The 23,218-nt window shown below is 35.1% G+C and overlaps 3 protein-coding genes and 1 long non-coding RNA gene across 14 annotated transcripts in view; 2 read left to right on the forward strand and 2 right to left on the reverse strand.

The window, feature by feature from the left end:
- The window catches only part of LOC131531223 (NACHT, LRR and PYD domains-containing protein 12-like), a 166,342-nt gene that overhangs the window by 135,627 nt on the left and 7,497 nt on the right, over positions 1–23,218 (forward strand). The window lies entirely within an intron of this gene.
- LOC131531276 (zinc finger protein 239-like) overlaps positions 1–23,218 on the forward strand; it is a 160,115-nt gene that overhangs the window by 17,691 nt on the left and 119,206 nt on the right. The gene's annotated exons all lie outside the window — the stretch shown is intronic.
- LOC131531310 (uncharacterized) lies at positions 2,665–4,252 on the reverse strand. Its single transcript, XR_009268621.1, has 3 exons — positions 3,744–4,252; positions 3,561–3,648; positions 2,665–3,320 (listed from the first exon to the last, which is right to left on the reverse strand). It is a non-coding gene; the product is annotated as an uncharacterized LOC131531310 (long non-coding RNA).
- Positions 10,926–22,578, reverse strand: LOC131531259 (ribonuclease inhibitor-like). 2 transcript variants are annotated; one of them, XM_058761924.1, is made up of 10 exons: positions 22,367–22,578; positions 22,010–22,183; positions 20,453–20,614; positions 18,573–18,746; positions 16,444–16,614; positions 14,674–14,847; positions 14,415–14,588; positions 12,332–12,505; positions 11,992–12,153; positions 10,926–11,182 (listed from the first exon to the last, which is right to left on the reverse strand). In XM_058761924.1, the coding sequence occupies exons 2-10, from the start codon at positions 22,063–22,065 to the stop codon at positions 11,131–11,133; spliced, it is 1,299 nt and encodes a 432-aa protein (XP_058617907.1). In that variant the 5' UTR covers positions 22,066–22,183; positions 22,367–22,578; the 3' UTR covers positions 10,926–11,130. The 2 variants fall into 2 exon arrangements, with proteins under 2 accessions (XP_058617907.1, XP_058617906.1); XM_058761923.1 differs by having other exon boundaries at positions 10,926–11,280; positions 22,367–22,575.

A 23,218-nucleotide genomic window follows, 5' to 3' on the forward strand; every position in this document is an offset into this window, starting at 1 on the left:
TAAACTGAAGGATTTTTAAATTGTATGCATTAAGATAAAGTAACGAGAGGAGCGTCGCCCACAGTAACGAAGTAAAAGTACCGTTTTTTCACTAAAAATGTACTTGAGTAAAAGTAAAAGTACCCATTTTTAATTATACTCTAAAAGTATTAGTTACCCAAAAAATTTACTCAAGTAAATGTAACGAAGTAAATGTAACTCGTTACTACCCACCTCTGCACATGACAAAGAAAAGTCCAAAGTTGTCCAAAGATCAAGACTTCAAGACGAGCGGTTTGAGAAACTGTGAGATTCAGATCGTCTCAAAGATGAAGTTTCTCCCCAAAGAACATCATCTAAATATTTTATTCTTGTTCATCAGTTTGCTTCATAATCTATTTCATTATGCTTTATCATTTTGCTTCATAATGTTCATTTACTTACTTTTATAAAAAAAATAATAATAATAAAAAAAAAAAAAATTGTAATGTACACTACACAATGACCTGAAGAAGCAGAAGCTAAAGGTCATTTTTGCTTCTTTTCTTCTGTTGAGATGTTCTGGTTTGCTTGTAAATCAATAAAGAGAGAGATCAGTCTCATTCGTTTTCAAGTAATTACAGGAATGTGAAGCACAAACACACCTGCTTTCTCCTTCTTCCTTCTAACAGCAGACCACAAACTAAAACAGTGCACTAGCGCCACCTGCTGTTACTTCATATTCTCCCTCTCCTGCAGATAATGCTCAATCTGCTCCATTCACCTCCTCTTCTACATCTGTGAACTCTGAAGGGTTAGTTGAATAATGACAGAAAAATCATATCAAATAATCCAAGCCAAACATAAATCTGGAAGGTAATAATTCTAACAATTATATACTGTACAGTCCTTTTTTATTTGAAGAAATGTGAAATGGTATGATTCATTAAATTAGTTCAGAACTCAATTAATAATGAACTTTCAGTTTCTACATACAAATAGAAAATGTCCAGTTATTTTTATCTTATTTTCTGAATTTACCATCTCTGTTCAGTTTCACAGGTTGCTGTGATGTAGATATTTGTGCTTTTGACTCAGACTCAGATCTCACAGGCGTTCAGAGGCGGACAAAGTACACAACTTCCTTACTTGAGTGAAAGTACAGATACTTCTGGTCAAATATTACTCCACTACAAGTGAAAGTTGTAAAGACAAATTTTTACTTAAGTAAAAGTACGGAAGTACATGTTTTTAAAAGTACTTAAGTATCAAAAGTAAAAAGTAAATGCATTGTTTTATTGTAGCATTGTTGTATACTTACAATACCTTATGCCACTAATGCAACCTACTGAATACACTGATTAGCTTGCTATTATCTTTGGAATTAAGAGCTTTTATGTTACCAAACCAATATAAATGGAACAACTGAATAAAGATAATCATCTTTATTTTTTTATTTAACACCAGGAGTGTTAACTACATTGAACTCATTTGAATACTTGTTTAAAAGTTACAAAGTTCTTTTTCAAAGAGATATTGAAGTCTATGATATGGTTCATTTTAGGCTAACAAAGCAAACATTGAATAGAAAACAAACCTTTAGTCTCTTCAGAAAACTGGATCATACTCTCTCAGTATGGCCATGGGTGTGCAGGTTGCACCAAATAACTGTCTTTTTGAATTTTGCCATCAACTGATCAGTGTTCATAAAATGCTCAGAAATCAGTGAACTTCACAACAAGTGGCTAGTGTTGGGCATTGTTTGAATTTTATCCATTCATATTCTGATTCTGCTTATTGATTTAAATTCTTATTGATTCCCAGTTTAGATTCCAAAGTTTTCATTTAACCTACTTTTTGATAATTTGTTTGCAAAAAAAAAAAAAAAAGCATTTATGTGCAGTGTTTTGACAATAAAATAATGTTCAGATTCATATACTTCCCTGACCAGTTTTTAGAAGCAATTTATCAGTAGGCCTAAGTTTATATATAGCCTATATATATATATATATATATATATATATATATATATATATATATATTAGTAAAGTGAGGGCAGCGATTTTTGACAGATATATTAGCCTACCATTTGTATTGCCATAGTTCAACTACAAAAATCTAACTATAGTTAATATAATGAAACTACCCAGATAGCAAAATTTGTCTGGCCCACCTCTGGGCCACAACCTTGCTTCACTTCTGGCCCAGTTCTGGCTGGGTCCCCGCCCAAAACTGGCACACACACTGAAAACCGACTCAAACAATTTCCTCTGGCCCAGATGTGGCCCACAACCTGTAAAATGACTCTTATTTATTGACGTGGCCCAGATCTGGCCCGCATACTGTAGAGTGACTTCTATTATTTTATGTGGCCCAGGTCTGGCCCAGACACTTTAAGCCAGATCTGGCTGAGACTCGGCTTGGTCCCCGGGCCGAATGTGGCTCCAGAAACTGCTAAATGTAATTCAGCAGTAAAACACAAATACAACCATTTAAAAACATTAAAAGGCTTTAATTATAAAATTACCAAATACTTTAAATATACATGAACAAATGCACTACAGTATAAACATTCACACTTTTAAAACCACACAGTAACAAGTAAATTATATTTACTGCATATATATATATAAAATGAAGAGTTCATTTGCAGAAACAGATAACTTCGTTTTAACAATTTTAAAAATCATGTTTTTCATTGTGCATTCCAATTAATCTCAATCAAACTGCATGCAGGTTATTTTGATTAGGTAAAGAATAACTAATAAATACTAGCTAACTAACACAATAAAACAAAAACATGATAACAAAAAACAAAATTTTATCCGTTATCCGTTTTTGCAAATAAACTTCATATATAAAACATTGTGTGTCATAATTCAGTTCAGTTCTTATCAAATGGTGTCAGTGCAGTCAAGTCAATAATATTGCTGAATATTAGGTGTCTTCAACCAAGCAAGACAAAAGGCAACAGTGACAAGGAACCCAAACCCAAACAAGACCCGGCTCAGTCAGGAAACAGTCTCGTCTGGCCAAACGAATGAACGTGGTGTGATTATTCCAGGCTGCATCACAAGTCAGATTGTGGATTGATATCATTCAGAATATTTCGTCCAACTTCTTCTGCATGAGGAAACATCACGCCAGCAGGTGAAGCTGGTAAAAGGGTCTGTGCAGAGGGCTTGTCTGGTTCTCGTAGTCTTTGCTGAGGATCTGTGCTGAGGCCATCAGTGAGGTCTTCACAGGGATCTGTCATCTAGCTGACATGGTCTCCGCTGACAGTCAGGGATGTGTTGTGGTCACTCCTGGTGCAGGTCCACCGTCTGGTCTGGATACCGACTGGATCAGCTGATTATTGTAACCTAGGGATAAGGGTGAGACAGTATATAAGCAACTAATATAAGCAATGATGTCATTCTTCTTACAAATTAACATGTACATTAGATATTATAGGAAGTGTTGCTGCTTACCCTAATTGGTGCAGCATAAAAATCCTTTAAGAGATTTGAATTATAGAAATGTGATAGTGTGTCATGTGTATGGAATGTTAAAGAGATGGTCTTTTAAACTCACAGAGTGTGTCTGCCTCCTGAAGTACTCACTTTTGATCAGCTGGAAGCCACCTCTTCATAGTCCCCTTGACCTCCATTTCAGCAGCATTAGCTTGAAAGTTTTTTTCCAAATTGCAGCCTTGAAATATGTACAAATATATATTGTAAGGTAATTATTTAATCTTAAGCATTACAGCTTTTTACAATCATTAGGACGAGAGCCAGAATTCGCACCTTATATGTTTGATGAATGTTCATGCAGCAGCTCAGAATTTCTGTAAAAAAATAAAATAAATAAATGTCAGATTACATATATATAGTGTTCAGATTAAACTTTTAAATTTGTTTGCTCATAATAATCCCCACCACAGTAAAATAAGTATGATTTTAATCACATCACACGGCATATCTATGCTTCAGAAGTTTTCATTCACTCTAAAAACTGAACCTGCTGAAGTGCAGCAGACAGATTAGGCCTCCATTCAAGAACAAAAGATGATGCACTTACATTTTACGGCTTTCTCTTACGTATCTATAGTGTTTTTCTCTGTCAGAGCTGCCCACACGGCAGTGTTACCACAAAATAAATATTATTATTAAATTCAGATTGCACATATTGAATTATCTTAGCAGGTGTAATGCTACTATAGCGTGCTCAGTTTGACTTACAAACAAATGACTCATTTGAATGGTTCAGTGAATCGAATCAGACAGAGTCACTCGTATAGATGTTTATGGCTCCAGCAGCGTCCGACTTCTTTGATTCAATAGCAATCACTCGTTGAAAAGATGAATCGAATGAATTCTAGCAAACAAAATGGAATTTAACTCATTAAAATTTAATTACCTTACATTATCGTGCACTGGATACAGCTCATCGGTTTTCATATTAAAAATTACATATTGTTTTCCTAAAGAGACCGCCTGACAGTTAGGCCTAACGTTACTCATCAACACTCAATATATCCGGACCGAATGATTTTTCTGACGCTATTATCATCGCAAACCTAACAGAAACCATCTAAAAACTATACTCCTCCTGGCATTTAAACATCAAACAACACTAGATCGATCATTAAATAACTTAATTTACCTTTTTGCAGCTGAAGTATTCCTCTTGAGACCTGTGCCCGCCGAAATCTCCTCAGGATTAACCGCCAAATCTCTCTCTCAGGCGGATCTTCATTCTAGCAGCGGCCGCCGGAGACAAAACCAGCTCGGGCCGAAGGTAGAGACACACAACTACACCGAGTGTGGACCTGCCGCGCGTACAATAGCTTTCAGCCGAGATCGGCCCAGAGAGAAAAAGCCGTCTGTCAACCAGAAGTGTTTTGTAGAGTCGGCGCGGCTCTGGCCCATTATCTTCTCACCGACGTCGTGACTGAGCCGACAGTGCCGCATTTCAGCCAGAATCGGCCCGAGTGTGCTTGCTATGTGGGTATGGTAAATTTGTGGTTACTGAAGTTTTACTACAAATAGCATATGGTTACTATAGTGAGATAATAGTAAATTTGTGGATACTGTGATTTTACTGCAAATTCCATAGTTATGGTTACTATAGTAGAAACATGGTTAATTTTCCAAAGGGATTTAAAGAGTTAACACATGCCTTTTTAGAGCGCTTTTAGCTGTGCAGTAGCGCAGACGTTTACATTAGTTTAGCGGGGAAGATCCCGAGGTTGCCAGATTTGCGCAAAAAAAAAAAAAAAATCAGCCAAATATCCATTCAAAGCTAGGCGGAAAACTGCAGGCTTAGAAATACTGTAACACTTGGCAACACAGGAAAGTCCTGGCAGATCGCAGGCCGGATTTTCGCAGAAAAAAAGGGTTCAGTGAATCTGAAAATGCACACAATGTAAAACTGCTAAATATAACGACTTTCTACTTGGGGACCTTGATATAAATGTAGTTGAGTAAAAAGTACGATATTTGTCTTTCAAATGTAGTGAAGTTAAAGTCGCAAGTTTCCAGAAAAAATAGTAAAGTACAGATACTCAAAAAGTGTACTTAAGTACAATACTCAAGTAAATTTACTTCGTTACTGTCCACCTCTGGATGTAGATATATGTGCTTTTCACAATCTGTCATTTAAGGCTTAAATAGTTTTTAATCTAATGTCTATTAAAACAGAAAAACTAAGACTGTAACTCATAAACTTATGTGCGTTTGAAAAAGACAAAACAGCACTTTACTGCTTATTTAGAGCTAAAATTAGCATTTTTTTATAATTGTACAATCCAAAATTTAGTTATAATTTATGTATTTTAAATCCTACATAAGGAAATATTAGACTGACTAATGAATTTAGAGTCTTCTTCATTATTTACTGCTTTCTGTGCCCTTATTCAAGATTTACAACACTGTTCTTTTATGTAATATAAGTTTAAATGACAAATACCACAGCTGTCTTATTTACTCTCAGTGTAATTTATTCTCTAATATTTTGAGCTCATCTACATATCCCTGTCTTTACCACCGTCCTCAAAATCCTGCATCAGAATCAGAAAAACAAAAGAGAAGTTTTTCCTTGTAGAGAAAAACTGAATCCTTTCCTCAATAGAAAAGATGCGTAATCATTAGTGCATGCGTTTATTACCACTCGCCTTGACTATTGTGATGCTCTTTTCTCTGGCTTACCAGCTCACTCCATATTTCATCTGCAGTACATTCAAAACTCTGCTGTCAGACTGTTAACTTCCACAAAACAATCTGCACACATCACCTCTATTCTATTTCATCTTCACTGGTTGCCTGAATCTATTCGTGTGCAATACACAAGTCTTCTGCTCACGTTTAAGGCACTCAAAGGTCTTGCTCCTTCCTATCTTTCTGACCTACTCTCTTCTTATATTCCTTGTTCAGAACTTCTTTGTGTGCCTTTTGTGTTCTTCCTATCTTCAATGGGCGGCGGATCCTTTTCTGTTACGGCACCCAAACTTTGCAATTCGCTGCCCCTGACACTCGGAACAGTCACATCTCTCAGTGAATTTAAATCAAAGCTTAAAACATATTTGTTTAATCAACACTATCACTAAATTGCATTGTGTATTTGTCCCATGTGTTTTCTGTTTCTATGTCCTTACTACAGTTTATGTGTTAAATGTGTTAAACTTCATTATTTTGTTACTGAATTGGTCAAATGTCCAATGTCCACTGTAATTGTTTCTTTGTAATGAGTATTTGTTGTATTGGTGTACCTTGTAGAGCGTCCTTGAGCCTTGCTACACATGATAAAAACAGTATATAGTAAAAGGGTTATGGGTGATGTTATGATCATTTTGATTTACTGTAGCAAAGAGTTGTTGACAATGTTTAGATATTTAGAAAATCAAAGTTTGGGGAAATTATTAGCTTTGCATCATGCCTAGCTATGTATTATAAAAACATAACTGAAATCTGGATCTGGTGTCTGGTACAGAAGAAAAACTGATGGAGAAAATAGACAAGATATGTAAGAAGATGTGTGATTTTAATTATAGGAAATTTATACAAATATTGTATTGAGCAATGACAGTACAATTGTAATGAAGCAACAGAAAATTGAAAAATGAGAAGTATAAATGATTAAATAATTAAAAGTGTTTGTATAAATACTGAGATGTAATATGATGGGTAAAAGACTGTATATTGAAAAAAGGTGATAAACCAAATTTTTGTACATCCTTTACATTGAAGACTCAAATCTCAATCCATTAGACACAGTAAAAGTGTGAGAGACGGAGAGACCTGCCTTTATCTGTTCTCACATGGACAGATATTCATCTTCAAGAGGAGAGTACACTGGAGGCCATTGTGAAGCAACATGATATTATAAGAGTTATGGTGCTTAAATGACTCTAGTTTGATTTGTTATACAGTAATGACTAAGAACTTTCCAAAATGTTCCACACAAATGAGGGAAACATATTTACCCATAAAACATTTGAAGGAGGGAAGAAATATTAACAAAGAGAAATCTAAATGATTGGTTACTGCACTTTTCAATAATTAAATCAAATTAATCTAAAACAAATATTTGGAGACCTTACTTACACCAAGTGCCCTGCTTTCTGAGCAGAGAAAGTACAGTATTGTTCAAAATAATAGCAGTACAATGTGACTAACCAGAATAATCAAGGTTTTAGTATATTTTTATTGCTACGTGGCAAACAAGTTACCAGTAGGTGCAGTAGATTCTCAGAAAACAAACAAGACCCAGCATTCATGATATGGACCCTCTTAAGGCTGTGCAATTGGGCAATTAGTTGAATTAGTTGAAAGGGTGTGTTCAAAAAATAGCAGTGTGGCATTCAATCACTGAGGTCATCAATTTTGTGAAGAAACAGGTGTGAATCAGGTGGCCCCTATTTAAGGATGAAGCCAGCACTTGCTAAACATGCATTTGAAAGCCTGAGGAAAATGGGTCGTTCAAGACATTGTTCAGAAGAACAGCGTACTTTGATTAAAAAGTTGATTGGAGAAGGAAAACCTATAAAGAGGTGCAAAACTTATAGGCTGTTTAGCTAAAATGATCTCCAATGCCTTAAAATGGAGAGCAAAACCAGAGAAACGTGGAAGAAAACGGAAGACAACCATCAAAATGGATCGAAGAATAGCCAGAATGGCAAAGGCTCAGCCAATGATCACCTCCAGGATGATCAAAGACAGTCTGGAGTTACCTGTAAGTACTGTGACAGTTAGAAGACGTCTGCGTGAAGCTAATCTATTTTCAAGAATCCCCCGCAAAGTCCCTCTGTTAAAAAAAAGGCATGTGCAGAAGAGGTTACAATTTGCCAAAGAACACATCAACTGGCCTAAAGAGAAATGGAGGAACATTTTGTGGACTGATGAGAGTAAAATTGTTCTTTTGGGTCCAAGGGCCACAGGCAGTTTGTGAGACGACCCCAAACTCTGAATTCAAGCCACAGTACACAGTGAAGACAGTGAAGCATGGTGGTGCAAGCATCATGATATGGGCATGTTTCTCCTACTATGGTGTTGGGCCTATTTATCGCATACCAGGGATCATGGATCAGTTTGCATATGTTAAAATACTTGAAGAGGACATGCCCTTGAAATGGTTGTTTCAACAAGACAATGACCCCAAACACACTAGTAAACGAGCAAAGTCTTGGTTCCAAACCAACAAAATTAATGTTATGGAGTGGCCAGCCCAATCTCCGGACCTTAATCCAATCGAGAACGTGTGGGGTGATATCAAAAATGCTGTTTCTGAAGCAAAACCAAGAAATGTGAATGAATTGTGGAATGTTGTTAAAGAATCATGGAGTGGAATAACAGCTGAGAGGTGCCACAAGTTGGTTGACTCCATGCCACACAGATGTGAAGCAGTTTTAAAAAACTGTGGTCATACAACTAAATATTAGTTTAGTGATTCACAGGATTGCTAAATCCTAGAAACAAAAACGTTAGTACAAAATAGTTTTGAGTTCGTACAGTCAAAGGCAGACTCTGCTATTTTTTTGAACACACCCCTTTCAACTAATTTCCCAATTGCACAGCCTTAAGAGGGTCCATATCATGAATGCTGGGTCTTGTTTGTTTTCTGAGAATCTACTGCACCTACTGGTAACTTGTTTGCCACGTAGCAATAAAAAATATACTAAAAACCTTGATTATTCTGGTTAGTCACATTGTACTGCTATTATTCTGAACAATACTGTAACATTTACAAATAGATTTGTCTTTTTTGTAATTGTGTAGTAAGTCACAGTTTCATGAAAAACAAACTTTTCTTCAAATTGTGAATAAAACGACACAAACCTCGAGTAAAAGGCACAGCATTTATAAACACTGAAGCTGTCAGTCAGTTCAGCACAAACTCACTGTGTGAAAACTCCGTTTTAATCAATTCATCTGTCAAAACTGCACAATCCATCTTTTATTTACATTGTGTTTCTGCTTTTGTTGTAATGAGAGGATTTGTGATTGTTAGCAACAGACAGACACATAACTAACTTAATATAACATTAAACAGAATAACAATGTGTATAAAATATAAGAGAGATCATGTAAATGTTTTAAGTAACATGGAAATTTCACATTGAAGATTTGCTTAATATATTTAGATACATTTAAGTGCTGCACTTGACAATCACATTTAAACATCTGAATAATTATGGATGAGTTTAATACAAATATTATTAAACTGAAGAGCCAGACAGACTCATCTGAGCTTCTTCCTCTGTTCCAGCTTTAAATTAAACAAAATGATCATTAGTTTGAATACTAAAGCAACATTAATCATTCAATATCATGTTTCTAACACACATGCTGCATTATTTCATTGTAAAGTCTGAGTCTCTTCACGTGTATGGATCACATTTACACATTTATCACACATTTATTTCTCCTCATAGACGCAGTAGTGCAGCTCTTCTGTGGATCTTCACCTGATGTTTACTGCTCCTCTCAAGACGACTTCAAACTATGATATACAGCATTTATCATCTTCTGGTGATGGATCTCTATCAGGGACTTCTGGTGATGGATGTGTATCTACACTGTAAGGTGGAACAGAAGAGAATATGATCAGAGTTCAGTGGAACAAAGTACAAATGAGTTACTATATTTCAAATCACAGCTTTTTTTTTTTTTTTTTTAAAGTTGCATTAAAATCCTGTGATCTGATTAATTATACTTGATTTTGAATACGTATTTATGTTTTAAATATAATACATTCAGAACATGAATTGCATTCTGTTTGTGTCTCTGAGTCAATATAAAGAGAAACACATACTAACGAGTGTACACCAAATATAATAAATGATGAGGAACAAATACAAATGTGATTTTGCTTTAAAACAAATCTTTCAGTGAAATGTTCCACTTGTTAAAGCTGTTTGTCCTCTAGTTTAAACATGTTTGTATTGTTCAGTAAATAAAAGAAAGTAAAGTAAGTGTAAAGTATTGACTGATTTTACCAGCGTTTTCCTTCAATCTGACCAAATCTATTTCAGACTGTAATGATTCACTATTACTGATGTAATTAATAAAGCAGCTGTTGCTGTATAAAGCTGTAACATTTATCAACTTTACATTTCATTCTGACACAAACCCTTTGAAATAAAGCTTGATGATAATTTTATAAACTTTTCACAAATATTTGAAAGTTAATATTTGTTCACATATCATAAATTAATCTCTTTAATATCACAAAGTGAAGTTTACTCACCTCAGTTTACAGTTTGAGTCTCGTAGCACATCAATGAGCTGCTGCTTTGAGTCTCTGATCATATTTTCACTCAGATCAAGCTCTTTTAGAAACTGCAGAGCTTTTGTGTTTCTCAAAGACTGAGTTAAAGAAGAAACATCTGTAATGCCACAGTCATAAAGACTAGAAAGAGACAAACAGAGGAAGAGATCATCTTACAAACAAATCATTAAAGTGAAGAATTTTACACAAATATAATTAAACTGAAGAGCCAGACAGACTCATCTGAGCTTCTTCCTCTGTTCCAGCTTTAAATTAAACAAAATGATCATTAGTTTGAATACTAAAGCAACATTAATCATTCAATATCATGTTTCTAACACACATGCTGCATTATTTCATTGTAAAGTCTGAGTCTCTTCACGTGTATGGATCACATTTACACATTTATCACACATTTATTTCTCCTCATAGACGCAGTAGTGCAGCTCTTCTGTGGATCTTCACCTGATGTTTACTGCTCCTCTCAAGACGACTTCAAACTATGATATACAGCATTTATCATCTTCTGGTGATGGATCTCTATCAGGGACTTCTGGTGATGGATGTGTATCTACACTGTAAGGTGGAACAGAAGAGAATATGATCAGAGTTCAGTGGAACAAAGTACAAATGAGTTACTATATTTCAAATCACAGCTTTTTTTTTTTTTTTTAAAGTTGCATTAAAATCCTGTGATCTGATTAATTATACTTGATTTTGAATACGTATTTATGTTTTAAATATAATACATTCAGAACATGAATTGCATTCTGTTTGTGTCTCTATTGAGTCAATATAAAGAGAAACACATACTAACGAGTGTACACCAAATATAATAAATGATGAGGAACAAATACAAATGTGATTTTGCTTTAAAACAAATCTTTCAGTGAAATGTTCCACTTGTTAAAGCTGTTTGTCCTCTAGTTTAAACATGTTTGTATTGTTCTCAGTAAATAAAAGAAAGTAAAGTAAGTGTAAAGTATTGACTGATTTTACCAGCGTTTTCCTTCAATCTGACCAAATCTATTTCAGACTGTAATGATTCACTATTACTGATGTAATTAATAAAGCAGCTGTTGCTGTATAAAGCTGTGACAGTGTGCTTTTGTTCTCTTTCCTTCTTTGTGTTAAACATTTATCAACTTTACATTTCATTCTGACACAAACCCTTTGAAATAAAGCTTGATGATAATTTTATAAACTTTTCACAAATATTTGAAAGTTAATATTTGTTCACATATCATAAATCAATCTCTTTAATATCACAAAGTGAAGTTTACTCACCTCAGTTTACAGTTTGAGTCTCGTAGCACATCAATGAGCTGCTGCTTTGAGTCTCCAATCATATTACATCTCAGATCAAGCTCTTTTAGAAACTGCAGAGCTTTTGTGTTTCTCAAAGACTGAGTTAAAGAAGAAACATCTGTAATGCCACAGTCATAAAGACTAGAAAGAGACAAACAGAGGAAGAGATCATCTTACAAACAAATCATTAATGTGAAGAATTTTACACAAATATAATGTGAACTCAGACTCATCGTGAGATATTGAGTATAAAGTGTTTTAGTTTAAACTGTTGAAGTGATTTTAATCATTTTGATTCTTGTATGTGAATGTTACTGACCTCAATCTCTCCAGTTTACAGCGTGAATCCTTCAGTACGTCACATAAGTGATTCACTCCTGTGTTTTTTATTTGATTCCAGCTCAGCTTCAGTTCTCTCAGGTGTGATGGGTTTGATTTCAGAGCTGAAGTCAGGATGAGACACTGTTTCTCTGTAATACTGCATCCATACAGACTGAAGACAGAAAGAGAAAACACAATGATTCAGACACGTTATGTTCATGTGAGAGTAATTCATCATGTGTTAACACCATACAGTGCAATAATTAATAAAACATTGCCAAAAACCTTATTATATGACCATAAACAAAAACAGAAAAAAGATTAACAAAGTAGATTAAGATATAGAATCAACTATAGAACTACTTATAAAATAACATTAAAAATGTGAAAATTGAGTTTAAGTGTGAGAAATCAAGAAAATTGTGTTTCTGAATTATAATTTATCTAAAGACATTTTAAGAGTCGGGTACAACGGGCTAAAGGACCACCTCAAGAATAACTGTGCTATTCACTCGCCTAAAATATATAATTGCAGAAAAATATATACGTTGTATTGAACATTAATGGAGCAACAGATTTTGTGTGAAAATAAATCATTCAAGTTGTTTATTTTCTTTAAAAATCGTATAAATATATGAGGAGGCAAGAGGGTCTTTACCCCCACACGGTATTGATACAAATACTTCAGATAAAATAATGATTTTAAAATAATGTCTAAGTTAATACTTGTTCAAAACAATCACTTTAGCAAAGTTTGTACTATTTTCTGCTTATTTTGAAAAATAAAATAATTTTTGTTCAATAAATATACTGTCATTAAAATATATTCATATAAAAATATATTTTAAAATACAGAAACAAAATAACTTTAATAAGTAAAGATTCTGAAAGTATTGAAGATCCAATAATAATTGAATATATATTTGCAGTAGTAACAAATGATATTTTACTATATGATATGATTCATGTTTTTAAATGTGATGTTTCATTCTAAACATGGTGATTATCTCTAAAATGGACACCCAACATAATATATATTTACCATCTGAATCTAACCATGTCATGTCAACAAATGGAAAAGTCAGCATCTATTACGGGGTGGTTGCTAAGGTGTTGCTACGCGGTTGCTAAGATACCCGGGATGGTTGCTAGGGTGTTACTACGCGGTTGCTAGGGTACCCGGGGTGGTTGCTAAGGTGTTACTAATATGTTGTTAGCATTATTAGCTAGTCACTAGCATGTTTACAGCATGATTAGCAAGTTACTAGCATGTTGCTAGCATGATTATCAAGTGACTGGCATGTTGCTAGCATGTCTCTAGCATGATTAGCAAGTGACTAGCATGTCGCTAGCATGTTTATAGCATGATTAGCATGTCACTAGCATGATTAGCATGTTGCTAGCATGATTTGCAAGTGACTAGCATGTTGCCAACATGATTTGCAAGTGACTAGCATGTTGCTAGCATGATTAGCAAGTGACTAGCATGTTACTAGCATGTTGCTAGCATGATTAGCATTCGCTAGCATGTTTCTAGCATGATTAACATGTTACTAGCATACTGCTAGCATGTTGCTAGCATGATTAGCAAGTGACTAGCATGTTTCTAGCATGATTAGCACGTTATTAGTATGTCACTAACATGTTTCTAGCATGATTAGCAAGTGACTAGCATGTTGCTAGCTTGATTAGCATGTTACTAGCATATTTCTAGTAAGGATTAGCATTTTTCTAGCATGATTAGCATGTCGCTAGGATAGATAGATTAGAAATATTAGATAGATGAGTTTGAATGGGTTAGAAATAGTACATAGAAGGGAAGCTTGATTGAGTCTCAAAGGATTCTGGGAGTTTAAGTTTGAATTTTGACAGTTGGAGTTTGAATAGTCTTGGCTCATTTGAACATTCCGTCAATGTAAGTCTATGGGATTTTTATGATTTTTAATCTTCAGTTTTATGAAAACCATAAGTCTGATCAGTTAGAAAAGATATAGCACACCCGGCGAGATCAGTCTGAAGATCTGGGCTGAGTTTGGAGTCTGTAGAGTTAAAGCTCTAGGAGGAGTAATAATGATACTAACTCTAGTTTCTCCAGCTTGCATTGTGTGTTCATCAGTAGATCACTGAGGTGTTTCACTCCAGAGTCTCCGAGTTTATTCCTGCTCAGCTTCAGTTCTCTCAGGTGTGATGGGTTTGATTTCAGAGCTGAAGTCACAGCAGAACAACCTTCATCTGTCATTTCACATTCACTTAACCTACATTGAGAGAAATGAGAAGACACTTCATTTTGTTTCATTTAAATAAAACACTTTTTGATTCTTGTATGTGAATGTTACTGACCTCAATCTCTCCAGTTTACAGCGTGAATCCTTCAGTACGTCACATAAGTGATTCACTCCTGTGTTTTTTATTTGATTCCCACTGAGGCTCAGCTCTCTCAGGTGTGATGGGTTTGATTTCAGAGCTGAAGTCAGGATGAGACACTGTTTCTCTGTAATACTGCATCCATACAGACTGAAGACAGAAAGAGAAAAGACAATGAATCAGACACGTTATGTTCATGTGAGAGTAATTCATCATGTGTTAACACCATACAGTGCAATAAATAAAATGTTGCTAAAACCTGAAAATAATATACGTAAATAAATATATTTAGGTATTGGGTAGGATTAGGGATGTAGAATAAGGTAATGTAGAATAAGGCATTAATATGTGCTTAATTACTACTAATAAATGGCTAATATTCTAGTAATATGCATGCTAATAAGCAACTAGTTAAGAGACCCTAAAATAAAGTGTTACCAATATTTCATATCTTTTTATTTCTTTCCTAAAATTCCCATTTCATCTTGTGTCTAAAACTGAGCATATTGTCTAAAATAAAAGCTGTGACTGCTGTGTATTTGTGCTTAAACTGATGCTGGTCTGCACATCACTACATCGTAAACACATCCGCTCTGCTCTGTCCAGTGACTCGATCAGCTTTGATACACGGATTCAACTTTGCACATCTAAATAAAACTGTAGGTTTGTCTGGGTGTAGATGTGAAGTGCAGTAATATTTCTCTGAAACAGGTAAGGCTGAAGAACCAATGCCTGCACAGAATAAAGCCCAGTCTGGACCGGTTCTGTTCGGTTGTGTTAGACATTCATTAATCTGGTGGTTTGATGGCAGAGAGATGATATGAGCATCAATAAACACTATGAATATGTTCTGCTACAGCAGCACAGAACTATTCTGTTGCGTCCCATTAATAAACACAATGATAACAGTTCTGTCTCACTGGATAAAAGTGAAATGTTTGTGTAATTTTGGTATTATTAACTGAAATTATTGGATATTGGGTTGTGTATTTGACCTGCTGTATGGGCAACAAGTGAAGCGGACAGAAATGAGCTCATGTTTCAAATGTTTAGACAGACGCTTCAGACTGAACTGTGCAGTTTTAAAGTAAGAGCTTGTTCCACTGTATTAACTGGACAAACTTCTGTATAGACGGTTTCAACGACAACAACATAAACAAACGTTACTGCACATGTGCGCTTTTGTGGCCCTAACTTAACTTTAACTGCGTTTGTAGCCGGTGCCATTAGCCAGACCGATAAACAAACACAGACCGGAAGTTAACTTGGAGCCAGGCGCGCCCAATGAAACAGTCTATACTCAGCAGAAAAACATTGTGCAATTTTGACTACAGAATCAATGAAGTAATAATGAAGTGCTTCAGCCACTTCAACTGGATTATTAATGGACGTAATGTAATGACAACATATCTGGAGCGGTCGAATGTGGCATCTACCTTTACATATCTATGGTACAACCAAACAACTCTCTGAGAGCAGAAACTATGGTAATGCAGGACTGTCAGTCATCAGATGTGGGCGGGGCCTAAACAATGTGATGTCACACTGCTCAGAGAATCAAAACAGCAGATCTAATGAGACTGATTTGGTTTAAAGGGGATTAAAAAACAAGGAGTGGGTGGATTTTTATCATTGTAGGGTGGTTGTGCTCACACACTGCCAACATATTTATGTCCAAACACTACCAGTAATTACGACTGTAACATTACTAGTCACGTAACATGTGAAATGATGTAAGATACTCACATCAGTGTGTTGAGTTGACAGTGTTTATCCTGCAGTAGAGCAGCGATCTGATTCACTCGTGTGTCTCCTAGTTCATGTTCACTCAGATTCAGCTCTCTCAGGAGTAACGGGTTTTTACCCACAATTCCAGTCACATACTGACAGGCTTCATCTGCAGCAGGACCTAAAAACCTGCAGAAGAGAAGATGAAGCAGGATTCAATTCAATGTTCAATTCATCACAAAACATTTAAAGATTATCAAACACTGTTTGTAATGAAAACCTCTAGTTCAAGTTAACAGTTGAACATTTAAATACAATTTATTAATTTTTTTAAAAGAAAGACAAGCGTCAAAATTAAATTATTTGAAAGAAACTCAGGGGCAAAAGTTCACTAGATCATGATTTTCAAAAATCTCAAGATCTTTCTGGCTTTTAAGCAGGAGATGAGGAAAGTTAGCAAAGAGATAACTAGCTTGTGACAGCTAAGCATTCACAGCAATATATTTCGTTGATCTTTTGATGCCGGATCTTCCTATTATTACTATTATTATTATTATTATTGCTATGTAGCAGAATTCAAACACTTGATCCACTAACAGGGAACATGATCTGGGTTTAGATCATCTCTGGATAGTTTTATTTAACTGATGTCTGTTGATGCAACAGCAATTCTGCTCATTATGAGAGGAACTGCAGGTTCAGACACTGAATGTGTGTGTGTGTGTGTGTGTGTGTGCACGTGTGTGTGTGTGTGTGTGTGTGTGTGTGTGTGTGTGTGTGCGTGTGTGTGTGTGTGTGTGTGTGTGTGTACAATTGACCTATCAGTAAGCTCTGCGCCCCTTAGTTACTGTTGCTCCCTCGGACAAACAAACGGAGTTGCTCACTGTCTTACAATGACAGCTGCAGTGAAAACCTTGTCCCACGATGTTTTTGCACAATTTTGGACACAGAAGGCCACCAAATGGGAATTAAATATTCCATGGAGGGATTTATAAAATATGTTAAAATAAATACAGTGGGTAACTCGAAGCGAGGGTTTACAGATCACAATGCAAGCGGGAGAAGTCTCATATTACGATCACGGATGACAACATGCAGGATCAACACTGTTCATGTATCGCAGGGTACGATTAAATTAATGTACATTTAACCAGTTTAATATGAAGAAACAGTGAAATGTAGACCTTCGTTTATGTGTTTTTGACCTACACTGTACAAGACACGAGAACAGTCCACTATTTAGGTTTGTACATTAGCATGGACTCACTAACTTTAGCGTTAGCTAGTTTTAGCCAGAGATACCTTGAAGCACAAGATAACATTAACGTTTTTGTCTTCATTTGGATTGGGGTTGAATGATTAGGGATATTTTGCTGCGTTTTGTTTGGATTCAGGAAATGTAATAAAATAAATTATATTGCCCATCCTCTCAGGACACCTGGAATCAGTGTCCTAACGCACGCTCGGTGAGGAGTATTAATTCTGTAGGGGGCGCTGTCGGCCTACTTCTAATAAAATGAAAGGAAAATACACAAATAATATTTAGACTGTGTTTATGATTAAATAAAGCAGTAATTGATGTCATAATCATGATTTTGTTTTGATTTAAAACGTCAGAAGTTATAGCTTACATGACAAAAAAAAAAAAAAACACAAACATAACACTTAAATTAAATAATTTTATATTTAATTATTCATTCATTAATGTGTAACGTGTTATATTTTTAAAACAAATTATGAGCTCTAAAAATTCTGAATTTTTATAACTCTTTTGCTTAGATCATTTACAAATGTTAAATCATAAAATAAAATGTTAAGGTTAACAGCATCATTCTGATAAAAAAAAAATGCAGTGATTAATATATAGTTTATTTATAGCTATTTTCAAATCTTCAATGTACTGTCATTATAAAATAACTTCATTGTTGTTTATTTAATTCCAACAAATAAGTTCTTGTTAAAAACTAACCAAAATTAAAAATAATTATATATCGGCATCGGCTATTGGCCAAAATGAGTTAAATTATCTGCATATTGGATTTCGGCAAAAATCCAACATCGTGCATCCCTAAATATAATATATTTATACATAAGGTAATTAATTCACTTGCGTATCATTTATTTTGCATTATTTCATCACGTCTCACCTCAGTGTCTTCAGTTGACAGTTTGGATCCTGCAGTAAATCACTGAGCTGCTTCACTCCTGATTGTCCAGGATCATTCCCTGTGAGATCCAGCTCTATCAGGTGTGAAGGGTTTGATCTCAGAGCTGAAGACAGAGCTTTATAACCTTCTTCAGTGATACTGCAGTCTGAAAGTCTATTAAAAAAGATGTTATTCTTCCTTATAACACAGATTGTCATACAAGTACATGTTCCATAAAATAAAAATCTTAGGCCTGAACAGACCCTTTTCACGGTATAGCAGGGTAAAGCTCTATATTGGTGAACATAAACTACAACAAATGCAATTTCTGCATTATTTTCCACAATTATAACCTACAGTTGCAATCAAATTTACTCAACCCTTCAGAGACTGCATTACTTTACAAATACAAGCTTGTCTGAAGATCCAGGATAAAATACAAAATTGCATCTATAACAGTTCACTGCCATACTAAAAGTGATAATGTCAATATATAATGTCATTTTTTAGTATTTTAATAACACAGGTATGTCATAATTATTCAACCCCTATTCAACATTGCTGTTTTTAAGTCACTTATTTATATGGTGGGGAATAAAATGGTCTCAAAACACAATTAAGCCTTTAGAAGCTGTTACACATACATATGCAGTTAGCCCATGCGTGTGCTGAAGTTCAGTAGCAAAAATGGCAAAGTCAACAGAGCTCTCACAAAAGCTATAGAATAAATAATTGTATTACTTTAGAAAGTCTAAGACTATATGAAGATTTCCAAGACATTAAAAGCTCGCAGCCTTATTCCTTAGCTTTAAGTGTGTTGTACCAGAAAACCTTTGAGGGTGTTGAAGAAAAAGCATAATATCATAAAATGTTTAATCAGAGCAACTGACAAAAGCCTGCAATGTACAGCCAAAGACTTGCAAGATGAACCAATGAAAGGAGGAAAGCCATTTCAATGCAGTGTGTAAGAAAACACTAGACAAGAATGGCCTTCATGTTGAGGCATCTTGCTGAATACCACTCTTGACCAAGAAGAACAAAAGGGTGACTTGAACTTGCTAAAATTCATTTGGGTAGATCTGTGGAGCGCTGGAAGAATGTTTTATGGAGTGATGTGACCAAACTGGGACTTTGGTGGATCAGTCCTGTTATGGGGTTGCTTTACTGTAGCGTGAGTGGAAATCATGGCCGTATGTAGGGCATCATGGGTTCTCTGAAGTATCAGGCCATTTTGACAAGAATTGTGATGCCTTTGGTGCAAAGACTGTATCTGATGATCAATGGACTTTCCTGCAGGACAGCAATCCAAATCTACTTCTGCTTGTTTCAGGGATCAGTCACAGAATGTTATTGAGTGTCCTGTTCAGTCTCCAGATTTAATTCTCATTGAAAATATCTGGTTGAATTTAAAGTAAGCAGTGGCAATGTGAAAACCAAAGATTTTTGGGGGTTGAATAATTTTGAACATGAATGTTTAGAGCCAGTTTGAATTTTATCATTAATCTTACATTCAATGTTACATTCTCAGAATCACTTAAAATTGTATTTAAAAAAACTCTCTCTAATACTTTACTGATGCCTTTGTTGAATGGTTTTCATAAAATTGTGTTCTATACAGCAAAATGTCTTGCAGGTCAAAGGGGTTGAATAATTTTGATTGCAACTATTATAACCTTCTTCAGTGATACTGCAGTTTGAAAGTCTACAGAAAGACATATTAACATTTCCCATCACCTCAAAAAAGCAATCTGTTTGTCAATATTTTATAAATGTATCTTCACCAACTTGACATTACTGACCCATTCCTTGAGACACAGCACCAGTTTACAGACCAGCTGGAGCTTTACATTGATTCATGTTTAGATTAACCAGATTCAGACCTGAGTATCTGTAGTGTCTGTGAATTTCTCAGCAGACTGGAGATTTCTGTCACTCCAGAGTCTCTTATTTGATTCCTGCTCAGATCCAGCTCTCTGAGGTTTGAATTAAACGCTGATGCCAGAGCAGCACAACCTTCATCTGTAATACTGATGCAGTTTAACCTGTAGAAGACAGAACAAAACTAATTAAGATATACATACAATTACGCTAATAGCAGCTTTAGCTTCTATTTTTACCCACCAATATGAGATTTTCATGATAATCATACTGTGAAATTATTATTTATTTGATAAATATAATAATATTTTGTATTTTACAGTACAATACTTAAGCCTAAACCATACTTACAACACTACACAGAACAAGCAGCTTGGAGAAGGATTTCAGTTTTGAAGGATGGAATGATAAATTTACTATTGTGATATTTATGTCTTAATCTCTTTACTTTCGAATATTAAGCCCTCAGGCTTTTATTTTGGTGGAAAACTGAACAGTGACCTTTACATTTCTGTGTTTAGTTCACAGCAGGTTTATAAAGACTTTCTTGTACAAATCTGTTAACATTTATTAACATCATCTGCAAAAAAATATTGGAAATTACATTAATGTAAAATTAAGTGAACCTTTTAAATTCACGTTATAAGCTCAAAATAACTCGCTCACCAGCCAATTATTATTATTATTTTTAACAGCCATTCAGAACTTCTACTAGCCAAAACAAAAATATCAGAAATAAATCAAGATTACCAAAACCACATCTAATTAAAACCATCTAGATTAAAATATACTTCATATTAAATCTGATCCTGAATTATTGAATGCTTTCAGTTTTACGTCAGTCAAATTTAGTTTGGAGTTACAAATAAACAAAATAAAAATAAAACAATTCTCCATAACTTATGTACCAGCATTTATTTTGTTTTTATTTCCAAATATAGCTCAGTCCAAAATGATTATTTAGTGGTAAACATGTTAAAGATTAATAGAGAGGCTGTTTCCTCACAAATATCTGCGAACTGAACTCTACTGTTATCCTTTAAAAAAAGCCAAATCGAGTCCTTGTCTCCAGCAGCTCCAGTAACAAGCGCTGCGACTCAGACTCAGATCTCACAGGCGTTACACACCGGATGTGTCATCTGTACTCTATTCTGATGTTCAAGCTTCAATACAGTGAATCTAATCACTAGAGCGCAGGCAAAAGTTCACTTAAAGAATGAACAAAGTGAATTTTAAAGACATGGCGCTTCTTTTCCAGTGTGCTGGATGCTAAATGTCGGAGGACACTGGTTGAAGGACAGGATTTATTGATACCAACTCATGATCTGCTCACATGTAAATGCACTTCACTCGTAAGCACGTGGCACTGCAGACTGTATATTTAATTAAATAGCAGCCTTTTGTGATTTGATAACTCCACTAACCCATATCACAATTTCATTTTATTTTGATTAATTGTGCAGTCCTGATGAGAAGTGTAAAATATTTTCAAATTTATGAAGCTGTGGTGGGTCACTAGAGTCTGGGTAATTAATGTTATACACTTTTAAAACACTTACTTCAGCTTTTCCAGTCTACACTGTACATTTTCAAACAGAGTCAAGATGATCTTCATTCCTGGGTTTCCTAGTTTATTCTCACTCAGATCCAGCTCTGTCAGATTTGAAGGGTTTGAGTTTAGAGCTGCAGCCAGAACATGACAACCTCCTTCTGTGATACAGCAGTTATTCAGACTGCATAAAGAGAAAACACTTCAGTTTTAGTCTGAATATTTACCAGTTTTAGCTGACAGTTGACAAATACTGGTGATGATGAGTCACATATGATTTTTTTCTGTCAGCAATCTCTTCTACAAGACACATAAACACCCAGCAGCAAGAATTTAAAAGTGTCCTTGTAACAATGAAAAAACATACATCAGTGTGTTGAGTTGACAGTGTTTATCCTGCAGTAGAGCAGCGATCTGATTCACTCGTGTGTCTCCTAGTTCATGTTCACTCAGATTCAGCTCTCTCAGGAGTAACGGGTTTTTACCCACAATTCCAGTCACATACTGACAGGCTTCATCTGCAGCAGGACCTAAAAACCTGAAGAAGAGAAGATGAAGCAGGATTCAATTCAATGTTCAATTCATCACAAAACATTTAAAGATTATCAAACACTGTTTGTAACTAAAACCTCTAGTTCAAGTTAACAGTTGAACATTTAAATACAATTTTTTATTTTATTTTTTTAAAAGAAAGACAAGCGTCAAAAATAAATTATTTAAAAGAAACTCAGGGGCAAAAGTTCACTAGATCATGATTCTCAAAAATCTCAAGATCTTTCTGGCTTTTAAGCAGGAGATGAGGAAAGTTAGCAAAGAGATAACTAGCTTGTGACAGCTAAGCATTCACAGCAATATATTTCGTTGATCTTTTGATGCCGGATCTTCCTATTATTACTATTATTATTATTATTGCTATGTAGCAGAATTCAAACACTTGATCCACTAACAGGGAACATGATCTGGGTTTAGATCATCTCTGGATAGTTTTATTTAACTGATGTCTGTTGATGCAACAGCAATTCTGCTCATTATGAGAGGAACTGCAGGTTCAGACACTGAATGTGTGTGTGTGTGTGTGTGTGTGTGTGTGTGTGTGTGTGTGCACAATTGACCTATCAATAAGCTCTGCGCCCCTTAGTTACTGTTGCTCCCTCGGACAAACAAACGGAGTTGCTCACTGTCTTACAATGACAGCTGCAGTGAAAACCTTGTCCCACGA

The sequence above is a fragment of the Onychostoma macrolepis genome, chromosome 22, assembly GCF_012432095.1.
Source record: "Onychostoma macrolepis isolate SWU-2019 chromosome 22, ASM1243209v1, whole genome shotgun sequence".
NCBI classification, from domain to species: domain Eukaryota; kingdom Metazoa; phylum Chordata; class Actinopteri; order Cypriniformes; family Cyprinidae; genus Onychostoma; species Onychostoma macrolepis.